Below are 12,510 nucleotides of genomic sequence, written 5' to 3'. Positions count from 1 at the left end.
ATGTTTTAATAATTGATTTTAAATGGATTTTAATAAGTACTGTACGCCTGTAGGCACTGTTACGTCTGTTTATAGGTTTAATAGCATTTTAAATCACCTGAGATTTTTTTCACTTGTCACTATTCTGGAAATAGATATTATACTTTTTCTTAAAATTAGATAAATAAATAGGTACTTATGTTTTGTTTCTTCGTTGTTTCTGTTCGTGTGTTTTTGTTTTGATGTCACATACCTAATCGTTTTATAGCATAGAGATAGTATAAAACCATTGGTCCATGTTTTATAGCCTACATTTTGATAGGTAAAACCTCGAGATTTTGTTACAATTTTCTTAACTGTCATAAACTGTCGTATATATTATACATCGACCGTTGGAAAGAGATAGCGGTTTCGAGATTTCGTAGAGCGTTGTCTCTGTCGTTGATACCGACAAAACGTCACATAGGTATGAGTGACAGAGACAACGCTCTACGAAGCCGCGATTCCTTTCTAAAGGTCAATGTACAATATTTTCTGCCGGATAAACTGTAAAGCCGGATTCTTATATATTTATAACTGTCTCAGGTAAGAACATACTGAATGGAAATAAAAATACCGATTTCAAAAGTGCGTTTAATTCAAGTTATTCATACAGTCATAAACACCTATACGATATCAATATAGTCACTTAGTATTAACAACAAGTTCCCGCACAAGCCCCGCCCCCAATATCCGGAAGTCTTCCACAATCGCTTCCGTGTTTACTTTGTATTTCGTCTCACCATTTACCGATACTGGTTTTAGTGCATTGGCGTTTGAAATCTGAAAATAAAGCAAAAACTCTTCAAAATCTAGAATATCTACACTAATATTATAAAGAGTATGATTGTAGGTTTGGATGTAGGAAGAATCTCTGAAACTTTTCATCTGATTTCAAAAATTCTGTCACTAATAGCAACACTAGTACTGATTTTGGTGGCAACAAAATTTTAGGCCGAGATTTATAGAGCGCACTTTGACTTTACTCAGACTTAAGACACTGTTAGAACGAGACAGCGTTATACTCGAAACAAGTACCTGTGTCTGGCATCCGTACGAGAAAAAATACGGACTCATGTTAGAAAAAGTAGAAAAGACCTTCCTAAGATACTTGTATAAGCGTTGCTATGGATATTACCCCTTCCTATATACAACCAAATTTCTTTTAGGTTGCTTGGGTTTTAACTCCTTGGAGGTCAGACGGACTTGCGACCAACTAAAAATCATGTGCCGAATTTTGCGAGGGGATGTCGACGCTCCAGACCTTCATGACCAACTCTGTCGTATACGAGTACCTAAATTAAATAATAATCTTCGTCCACGAAAGAATAAACTTTTCGTGGTACCAGTTCATCGTACTGTTGCTCGATCTATGGCACCGATACCGCGTTCATTGGTTTCCTTCAACGCGCTCTCGGATATAAATGATTAATGGGATCCATTCAATGACAGGTGGGCATCGTTGGTTCAGGAGTTACTGAGGTACGCGGAGAGCATTGAATGAACAGGATCATTCAGTGCTCTCAGCGTATACATTCATTCAAAATTTAAAATCTTTTATTGTATCATATTTTGTTCTATCTTTACCTTTTATTTTAATTTATTTTTTTCTTTTTGTATTTGTATAATAATTAATCATCTAGTTCGTGTAAGTGGCTCTGCCGTTCAATTAGATGTAAATAAATAAATAAATAAATAAATACCACTGGCATAAATCTATCTCGTTTTAACTGAAATTTATCTAATCAAAGTCAAAGTGCGCTCTATAGATTTCAACCTTAGAGTATATCTTTTAAAAGATTTTGAAGTTGATGGGTCGAGAGATACCTGTAAATCTCTAAGTTCCTGGATATCCGGTTTCCATAGCACCGCGATGACGTCGCCTCCATAACGGTCGTGGAAAAATACTGCGAAGTCGCCGTACGCGCTCTGAAAACACACATAGTACCTATTAATAGAGATAAAAACACTTTATCAGAATTTTATTTAACTGTTCACATTATTATTAACTTATACGTCGAACGCAATCGACTATCCGCCATTCTACGCGTCACCAGAGACAGAGTGTCCGCCAAAACCATAGACTCTTGGAGAACGCTAGGCCACGCACAGACTATCAACAAATCCCACCTAACACTATGTAGGCTTCATCAGGACTTCGTCTGTGTTGGTGTTAGCTGGCGGGCGTGCTCTGCCTTTTAGGAGTGTTTTATTTTTTTGTTAAAACCGACTGGAAAGCGCTCTAAGGGGGTGCCGTGTGTGTGTCGGCGAGCGCCGGCACAGACGGGGTCCATACTTGTATAGTTTAACTAACTTGTTACAAATAACTACAAACTTGACCATTGGCTAATCTTTGTAAAGCCAGACGAGAGAGAAACAAAAAACAAACAAATCCCACCTAACACTATGTAGGCTTCATCATGATCTTTTGTACTTTAAATTGCAGTTTATTATTTATGATTAATTTACATTTCTTGTTTTTCTCGCGTAGTCTTCAAATGGTCAGCAAACTTAAACAAACAATGGACGTTGATTTTACGAATTTTGGATATTTAATAATTACTAAAAACTATCATCGCTCTTCATGTATGTAGGCTTAGGTGATACAATTCGAGTGCTGAAATGTCATCATTTAAGTAAAATGGACCTTAAAAGCCTTGCTTTTAGGCTCAAATTTGTTCATCTTTTTGCCTGCCTCACCTTCAATTCCTCCAAGTATCTGTCAACCGGATGGAACTCGACTACGGGTATGACGTCTTCGGCCAAGGTGGCCACAGGCAGTGATCGAGGCGCCACGTCCAGCCTCTCGCTGGAGTAAGGCACTAGGTTTCTCTCGAGGTAGATCAGTACGTCATATCCTGATAGGGACGGGATGAAGGCCGGCTGGAAATATTTAATAATGAATGAATATCCTTTTATTGTACACCACAAAATTAGTACAGTTCTTTACTTTTTAGGGTTCCGTACCTCAAAAGGAAAAATGAACCCTTATAGAATCACTTCGATGTATGTTTGAATCAAAACCTATTCCTGTTGACCAACGATCATGGGCAGGTAGTAATGTCAGACTCACGCACCGAGGGTTCTGTACTCGAGTATTTTTTCCGACATTTTGCACGATAAATCAAAAATTTGTATGCATAAAAATAAATAAAAATCTGATTTAGAATGAACTAGTAAAGCCCTTTCACATAATTATGAAAATCATATGGAGTATCATAATACTCCATTTGATATAGTTATTTTACTTTGAAAATTGAAAACACTAATTACTTGTTCTCATATGAACACATTTTAATATTTTTTTCGTGATGTAACCACATGGTCACAATTTTCGGATTTTTTCCATTACTTGTGATACCACCTACCTACCTAATTTCATGATTGTCAACGGGAAGTACCCTATAGGTTTTCTTGTTACAGACGGACAGACAGACAGAAAACAAAGTGACATAAGGGTTACGGAACCCTAAGAAACATACGCAACTGGACTCCTCTTACCAAAATGCTTTCCTCCATATCAACCAGCAAAGCCTTTTCCACATAAGTTAGCGTGGATTTAGCGATGAGCTGCGTGCGCACCACCACCGGCTTGGCGGGCGAACCCCTGCTCCACACGGATGGGAGGTCCCCGTCGTATGCCGTCACGATATACATGTAGGGGGTCTGAGTCTCACGCGTGTTGAATTTGCGCTCCAACTCTGTTATTTCTTCACCTATTTGTTTGGAGAACGCCGATGTTAAAATATTACACTAAAATATGACTAAAATTATCAGGTGACTTGTCATTGGTGACATTTTGATGCTTTGTACCCTGCCTAAGATTAATATAATATACTGGTTACATTTTGCTAACTTGTCGCCGGTTATGTTTTGTGGAATTGTTACATTTTGGTGACTATTCTTGTGCTTTTGGTGCCTTTTTATTGGCTCAACGGTCAAAGGAGCGAATTGAAATCCAAAAGGTCGGCGATTCAAACCCCGCCAGTTGCACTATTGTCTTACTCTTAGCACAAGCTGTACGCTTAGTTGGAGGGGGGGAAAAGGGAACTTTGAATAAGTGAGTAAATAGGCATCTTCTAGGTAAACGCGTCTCATGTGGCCACATCATCACTTTCCATCAGGTGTGATTGTGGTCAAGCGCTTGCCTATAGTGAATAAAAAAAAAAAAAAAAAGTCGCTTGCTTTGACTGAACAGTTTTGCCGGTGATAATAATTCTTGTCATAAACAATACTTACGTGACATGTCATCATTGAAGTCTAGCACGATCATCTGACTGCTCCAGTCCGTGGACACCAGGAGCTTCAGCACTCGATAGAAGCCCACTGTTGGGCACGTGGGCGGCAGCAGCGGCGCGTGGAGAGTGAACACCGCACTGACTAGCAACTCCGACACACACGGTGGCCAGTGGTCACTCAGTAGGTAGCAGGACAACCAGCGCGTGAATAAACAGACGGTCGGACCAAATGCGGGGTGCTTTTGATGCAAACTATGGACAAAAAAAAAGCTTTTAAAAAATGTGCTCGCTTCGCTCGGACTTATACTGTTGACGTGAGTTCGGCGTTGAAATCTATTTTGCAATTCTGTTGCAAGGAAATAAAAAAAAAATGTTTGTATGTTTGAAGTATGTCGTTCGTTTTAAACGACCAACACAGATTTCTCAGGAACGCCACCTTTTATCGACGTGTTTTAAAATACCAATATTTGGAGGTGGAACGCTGCTTTGAAGGTAACTTAAACCTTATCTGAAATAACCACCAAACAAAGCAGCTCTTTTGAAGCCGCCATTTTCATCATAAGCTTGGGCGCGAATTGAGATTAACTCAGATCTTAATTAAAATGGCCTCCAAGCAGAATAGTTGTTTTGAAGCCACCATTTTGTCAAAAGCTTGGGCGCGTATTGAGAGTAACTTACAACTTATTTAAAATGGCCGCCAAACAGATTAGCTGTTTCGAGGCCGCCATCTTTTATCTGTGTTGTCCTCTTTATTTGCTGATATCTGTAATCTTACATTCATTCATTCATCACTTACCCATGCAACGCGCCCCTAAGTCTCGGCAGCAACACAGTCTCACACACCAACTTCACACTCTCCTCGCTTTCCGTAAACCTCACCACCCCTCTGTCCACCTCTCTCCGCAAGAGTGTGATCTCCTTAGGGTGCGCGATTTGAAGGCGGAAGACTAAGCCGTTTTTGAGCACGTCCACGTGATTGTCGTAGGCGTGTGTGGGGAGGGAGTACTGCTTGTGCAGTCGGTCAGCTATTTGGAGGTGGAACGCTGCTTTGAGACAGCGAAACGCTTCGATATCGCCTGGCCATTTGCCGCTGTAACCTGAAAATGTGACAATAGGGTATTTTACACCAAGCGAGAAAAATCTAAATTACCAAAATTTCAGGTTTGTAACTCATTTTGTCTACGAGCTAGTGACCTGTGACATGCAGACAGACAGACAGAGAGACAGAAAGTAGAGTGACATTAAAAGGGCTCAGTTTTTACCCTTTGGGTATGGAACCCTAATTTACAATTCATTTTAAGGATTTCAATTTTTATATCTGTTTTACAAATATTTGAAACACACGAAACAGTAGCCGCCATGATGAATTTTTACAGTGACGTCACGTGAATTGTAGTTGTATTTCACTAAGACAATGCCGACCAATCCGTTTGACATCATGACAGAGCTCAGGAACTCAAAAAAATGGCGGCTAGCATTTTCACGGGAATATTGAAATATAAAATTTTAATATATTTTTATTGAACTTATCAGTTGAATAAAATTTTTGAGATTTTTTGGTGAAATACCGTGGTCATCAGCAATTGATAGAAGAAGATAGATATTAAATATTGGATAGAATCAGGCGTTACTTTGCGGAAGTTCATGTTTAGCAAGAAACAGTTAAAATTATTTTGCTATAATCCGCCAACAGAAAAAATCTGTATGGTCAAACATGCAGTTACAAGCTAAGCACCGCTTACCTCCCCAACCAAGCAATAAAGCCAAGCTCCCAAGCAAGCACTGCCACCACCACTCACATGCACCACCACACAAAACTTATCCACTACTCTCCGACACCGGAGCATCCTCAGGAGATTTCGACTTTACAATGCAAGACTAGACAATACAGCATGTAACTGCATGTTTGACCATAGAGATTTTTTCTGTTGGCGGATTATAGCAAAATAATTTTAACTGTTTCTTGCTATAGATATTAAAGTTTGATTGTGTGGGGGGAGGGGTTGTGTGTGTGTGTGTCTAAGTGTGTATCGTAATGCGCATGTACTATGCATACTTACTCAGTTCCAAAATAGCTTTGTTAGCGGGCGTGTATTCGGGTAGTCGCGCGTTGGGCGCTTCCTTTATAAGCGACGCGTTCGCGCGACGTCGCGGGTTGCGGTCCGGATTGAAGCCCAGTGCTGGGAAGGGATCGCAATAGCTGAACACTGGGGATATACCTGAGAGAAACAAATATGAATATAACCTTACATCCAATAAAACTTTTGTTTTTGGTGTATCTTTTCGTTTTTTGTTACATCTGCACTGTTCACTCATATTCGCAGTAAACAATTTTGAACTTGATTTTTTTTTGTGTGCGATACTATGCGAGTGGGCAGATGCCAACGAGAGGAAGCCAAGTGGAAGTACCTAGGTCCAGCAGTGGATGTCCATCGGGTGTCGATGAACATAGTCCAAACTCACCATAAACAGCGCTAATGTCCAGCGGCAGCTGAGTCAGAGCGCGCAAGTCTCTCCTCAACTCGTCGAAAGCCTGCAACACTGACAGCGCCGTCTCCTCCATTTGCCGACAGCCTGCCGACTTGCGCGCCGTCAGCGAGTCCAGCTGACTGCACACGTGGTACAGCTCCGAGTCCAAACTCACCATAAACAGCGCTAATGTCCAGCGGCAGCTGAGTCAGAGCGCGCAAGTCTCTCCTCAACTCGTCGAAAGCCTGCAACACTGACAGCGCCGTCTCCTCCATTTGCCGACAGCCTGCCGACTTGCGCGCCGTCAGCGAGTCCAGCTGACTGCACACGTGGTACAGCTCCGAGTCCAAACTCACCATAAACAGCGCTAATGTCCAGCGGCAGCTGAGTCAGAGCGCGCAAGTCTCTCCTCAACTCGTCGAAAGCCTGCAACACTGACAGCGCCGTCTCCTCCATTTGCCGACAGCCTGCCGACTTGCGCGCCGTCAGCGAGTCCAGCTGACTGCACACGTGGTACAGCTCCGAGTCCAAACTCACCATAAACAGCGCTAATGTCCAGCGGCAGCTGAGTCAGAGCGCGCAAGTCTCTCCTCAACTCGTCGAAAGCCTGCAACACTGACAGCGCCGTCTCCTCCATTTGCCGACAGCCTGCCGACTTGCGCGCCGTCAGCGAGTCCAGCTGACCGCACACGTGGTACAGCTCCGATGATGGGATATCTGCGATTGCAACAATAGTTATTTATACTTTTTTTGACGTGACAACGTCTTATAATTCGATAGAGCCGGCTGCACGCACGAAAAAACATGACTCATGCGGCGTTACCTCGCTCTGAGGCGTTCCATGTAAGGCTTGAAGTGCAAGCGAGAGCGCGGAACGAGCGACAAAGAAGCACAATCGGCCTTTGTTGTCACGTTCAACTATCGTCAGTAAACCGACTTTACAGACAACCAATTTTTTTAAATTCAGATACATGTTAGCCCTTGACTGCAATCTCATCTGGTGGTAATTGATAATGCAGTCTAAGATGGAAGCGGGCTAAACTGGAAGGGGTATGACAGTTTTCATTAAACCCATACTGCTTTAGTTTCTACACGGCATCATACTGGAACGCTAATTCGCTTGGCGGCACGGCTTTGCCGGTAGGGTGGTAACTAGCAACAGCCGAAGCCTCCCACCAGACCAGACCAGAAATTTCAAAACTGAGACCTGAGAACTCCAACTAGCCGAAAACGTCAAGCTTCAATTACAGCATGGTGAAATATAAAATTGTTATTTCTTACCATACTTAAGTTGTAGAAGGTAGTCTACAATCTGTCGGCTTATGGCTCGTCTGTCGGCGGGAGTGGCGGCGTCCCACACACACGCTTCGGTGATGGAGCCGTCTTGAAACCGACGCAGCTCCGACTTGTTGCCCCAGAACACTCTGCATAACAAATCACATCATATTGTATAGGCAAAATTTTAAATATGTGTAGTGTGTGTGTGCGTGTATATGTGCGTGCGTTCGTGTGTGCGTGGATACGTGGCTGCGTGCGTGCGTGTGTGTGTGTGTGTGTGTGTGTGTGTGTGTGTGCGTGCGTGCATATGCGTGTGTGTGTGTTTGTGTTTTTTACTCTTACACGCAAAAACTACTGGACGGATTGAGCTGAAATTTTGTATGGAGATAGCTTATACATAGGCTACTTTTTATCCCAGAAAATTAATGAGTTCCTGTGGGATTCAAAATATTTACATCCACGCGGACGAAGTAACCGCATTATACTGAGACAGTAGAAACTTTAGCTCGCACACAGTTTTTTTTTGTATTTTTAAACTCGTGAGATCCAGGCGGCGCAACACCGTGGCGTGCGGAAGTTCCTACAAGAAACCTATGTACAACAGTAGACGTCTATCGGTTGATAATGATGAAGCATACCTGAATTCTTCGGCCTCAGGTAGATTGGCCGGCGGTCCCTTGTCCACGAGGTTCATTGCGTTTTCAGGATTCAGAATGAAGCCAAACAACAAGTTTTCCACATAACTGTAAAAAAATTACATGTGAGAACAAAATTCTAGGCATGAATATGTAACTAGACATCACGCACAACAGACGGAAACGTTTAAGTGCGGAAACCAGCCCAGAAAGAAGAATGTAACTAGACAAATAAAAATTATTTAGTAATAAAATCTTGCACACGGAAGGTTCCGTACCGTCGTACAGGAAATAGCATTTTTTAATTTATTTTTTGTGATTAACAAATTCATGGTTTTTCAGATTTTTCCCTTTACTGGTTGCTTGACATTGCTATCTGCCAAATTTCGTGATCCTAGAACGGGAAGTGCCCCATAGATTTTGATTCCATTGACGGATGTTGACAGACAGATAATGAAGTGATCCTACCAGGATTCCTTTTCTTCTCTTTTTTTCCTCTCTCGTCTGGCTTTACAAAGATTATCCAATGTCAAGTTTGTAGTTATTTGCAAAAAGTTAGGGAAACTATACAAGTATGGACCCCGTCTGTGCCGGCGCTCGCCGAAACACGCACGGCACGCCCTTAGAGCGCTTTCCAGTCAGTTTTAACAAAAAAAAAAACACTCCAAAAAGGCAGAGCACGCCCACCAGCTAACACCAACACAGACGAAGTCCCTTTTTTTCTCTAGAGATATGGAATCCCTTGAAAATTTAAAAAAATCTCACCCATTTTTCCTAGCCTTCTCCACAGTTCTAGTAACATCCCAAGAGAAGTCAGCTTCAACAATTTGTAGTATTAAGTTGACCCTTTCCCCAAGGCCTTTCCTTAGCAAGTTGTGTAGGGTGTCCGTGACCAGCGCTAGTTGATCCAGTCCGTAATTGACTCTGGTTGACTTTGGAGCTCTTTGTAAGATTGACTCTTTTAGCTTGGGAAGATTTTTGAACCTAAAAAGGCAAAAATTGTATGCAAGCATTTTTTCCATAACACCTTTTTCAATAACTCGCTTTCTTGTCAGTCAGTTTTTGTTTTTAAACACAGATTGGAACTGAGTGGCAATGCAATATCAAGGCAGATAGATAAGTAATTAAAAGAGTAGTGAGTAGCTGTGGTTGAGAAAACTTTCACAACAATTCATATCATTTGCAGAGGAATTTGTGGCCACCCCAAATATTTGTTTTAAATTTTACAAGTATTCTTACAGTTGACTATAAATATTTTAAGGATTTTAGTTCATTTTAAAAACTTAGTTTTATTTTATTTTATTACTTAATTATTAATAAATATCCATGACTTATTCAAGAGCAAAACTGTGAATAACCTATCTTTTTATCATTGTATTACCTCAATATATGGTCGAACTGCATCAAAACCGTGACAGGCGTCATGAGCAGAGGTATGAAGCTGTTGATCTTGCCGTTGTCCAGCATATCCACAGCTAGCCCACTCTCCCTTCGCAACGCGTCATATGTGCCCCTGCACATTTGCCAGCATGTATTGTAATAGCCACTCTTGTCCAGGAATACTATGGGGAAATGTGTGTGGAATTCCTCAATGGGCGGTGTGTGTTGACCTTTATGTAGGGATATACCTTTTTGGTCCCATTCTGATGATTCTGGAAAATAAACACAAAATAATTGTATCTTGCTTATTTATGACACAAACCAGAATTTTATAAGGAATGGAATGCAGCGATTACACAGCCCATTTGATCTTATCCTTAAATTCAAAAGGACTTCTAAGCTGAATTCAAAATGGCTTCAGATTAACATCTTTATACTTTATGCTTACTTTAACTTAACTATTACTTATTTACTCACTTAAATAGATCCAGACATTCCTTATAATTTGATAGCTGCTCATAATATTGTTGATCCTTTTCACTTGCACGAGATATGCAACCAGCATGCTTATAACATGACCTGATACCTGCAAACTGCGCTGTCGCACCCAAATCTTTAACAGAACTATCGCTTGCTTTAAATTCTCCTTATTCATGAATGTTTCATTTAGAAATGCCTGATTTTCTGCAGCTGTTAGATCTGTTAGTATACTGCTGTTGTAAAAGGGTGTGGGTGGTCCAATTTCTGTACCTTGAAATAAAATGAAAAATGAAACAGCAGCAAAATTCAAAGAACTGCATCAAAATATGGGCTTTTGAAAAGTAGTTTCGATAACTGCAACATTTTGCTAATAGATGACATTAACAGTCACTATTAGAGGAAGTTTTAAATATCTTGTAAATAAATAAATGTAATACCTTCTTGCTGGTCCGATGAAAGTAGCCAAGATTCTCTTAAGTTGTTCCGAGTAGGACTAAATCTGTGGAGCTTATATGCTTCAGCATCACATACTACGTTTAAATGTACTGACAAATGATTACCAAGCTTCCCATCTGGTTTCAAATGAATAACTGGCTTGGTGGCACAATTATTTAGGTATGTGTATTTCATTTCTTCTATAGAATCCAGTTTAGTTAAGTAGGAGGTTAAATAAGCAAGATACGCTGCTCTTTTAAGATGATATTTGTAGTTTATCGAGTCATTCTTTGTATATGTTTCAGCGGGCACTGTGATTTGCAAATCAACAATCAATTTTGAATCAATTGAACATCCTAATGTGTAAGAACCAACGATTTCAACATCTGTATATTTGTGGAAGCGAAACATTACTTTTGACTTTCTCATATCTTTGGTGACAGGTAGTTTAACTTTTAAGTGTTTTTCGAAAGCTTTTTCTGTTAAATCATACTCGGTGTCATCTTCTGGTATAGATAAGAGGTAAGTTTTGAAATTATTATACCATTCTTGGAACCTCTTCACTGTTTTCTCTTTAACTTTTACCTCCTGGAGTACTTCTTCGACTTGGAGTCGGAAGAGGTTGGAATTAAACAAGTTTTCCGTTTCTTGTAGTCGGTTAAGTTCGTTTGCTGTGGGCTGGCGATATAAGCTTTTTGTTTTAATACGTTTAAGAGTGTCTTTGTTTCCAGGCTCGGCGAGTCTCTTGCCATTATCATTAATTATATTTGAATCACCTTCGTCCTCCGAAACCGAGTTTTTTAATTCCTACAAAACCAATAATGCTTGTAATTTGTTTAACATGTTAAAAGTAGATTTGTAAATGCAATTTTAACGAACATAGATAATCTATAGCATAATTTGTAAATTCAATAGTTACTTACACGTTTAACCATTTTTATTCAACAATATTTTCAATATTTTATCATAATTTATAGGTTATATTTTTGTAAACAACAACTTCGCCTTTCGCATGGCATGAGAATGACATTGACAAATGATAGACAGCTAATAAGTTGTCAGTCTGTAGTTCACTGAATAAAAAATATAGAGTTGTCTATGACTATAGTAGATTCTTCGTAACTAGGCTTTTTGATTATGGTTGATGTGACGGGTCTGCCCGCGAAATTCAAATTTAATTTGGTTTTTCGCAATTTGTAAACTAATACGACAACGTAGGCTTATGGCATTTTAATTGCGCCAATGGCAGTATCATCCTCACAGGTTTATATAAAAATCTTTACTTGAAAGGGTCCATTTTATGAAATTAGCTCTAGTACCTATATACATTTTACTCTTTGCGATAAACTCACATGCCCAGAGTCCAGACCCCACGCGACATGTTTTAATGTAGTTAGTTACCCATCATCTATTTGGAAATCAATAAAACAGATTATTTCTTTTCAAAATATTTAATTAAAAATTAATTTTATCGACACATTGTTTGACAATGATACATTAACCAATAAATAATTTAGCAATATTCGCTTTTAAATGTTCTTTCATATAATGGTATACATAAATGTATAAAATGTAAA

The 12,510-nt window shown here is 40.0% G+C and overlaps 1 protein-coding gene across 2 annotated transcripts; it reads right to left on the bottom strand.

Annotated features, from left to right (window-relative positions):
- Positions 1-208: 208 nt before the first annotated feature.
- LOC123874596 (nucleolar protein 6) lies at positions 209-11,963 on the bottom strand. 2 transcript variants are annotated; one of them, XM_045920080.1, is made up of 15 exons: positions 11,857-11,963; positions 10,936-11,740; positions 10,496-10,768; positions 10,020-10,290; positions 9,404-9,622; positions 8,642-8,746; positions 8,007-8,149; positions 7,263-7,442; positions 6,317-6,475; positions 5,053-5,353; positions 4,258-4,508; positions 3,520-3,734; positions 2,719-2,901; positions 1,846-1,947; positions 209-801 (listed from the first exon to the last, which is right to left on the bottom strand). In XM_045920080.1, exons 1-15 carry the CDS (start codon positions 11,866-11,868, stop codon positions 664-666), a joined length of 3,357 nt encoding a protein of 1,118 aa, XP_045776036.1. In that variant the 5' UTR covers positions 11,869-11,963; the 3' UTR covers positions 209-663. The 2 variants fall into 2 exon arrangements, with proteins under 2 accessions (XP_045776036.1, XP_045776037.1); XM_045920081.1 differs by having other exon boundaries at positions 10,496-10,762.
- Positions 11,964-12,510: the final 547 nt, after the last annotated feature.

The sequence above is a fragment of the Maniola jurtina genome, chromosome 18 (assembly GCF_905333055.1).
Source record: "Maniola jurtina chromosome 18, ilManJurt1.1, whole genome shotgun sequence".
Classification (NCBI taxonomy): domain Eukaryota; kingdom Metazoa; phylum Arthropoda; class Insecta; order Lepidoptera; family Nymphalidae; genus Maniola; species Maniola jurtina.
This window is presented reverse-complemented; position numbering and strand designations above follow the sequence as displayed.

What these genes read in the sequence shown, in the direction of transcription:
- LOC123874596 (XM_045920080.1), bottom strand. An exon ending in CAGTTCGACCATATATTGAG is followed by an intron (nt 9,623 to 10,019) that starts GTAATACAATGA and finishes TTGCCTTTTTAG; the next exon opens with GTTCAAAAATCTTCCCAAGC. An exon ending in CAAAGCTATTTTGGAACTGA is followed by an intron (nt 5,354 to 6,316) that starts GTAAGTATGCAT and finishes TCACATTTTCAG; the next exon opens with GTTACAGCGGCAAATGGCCA.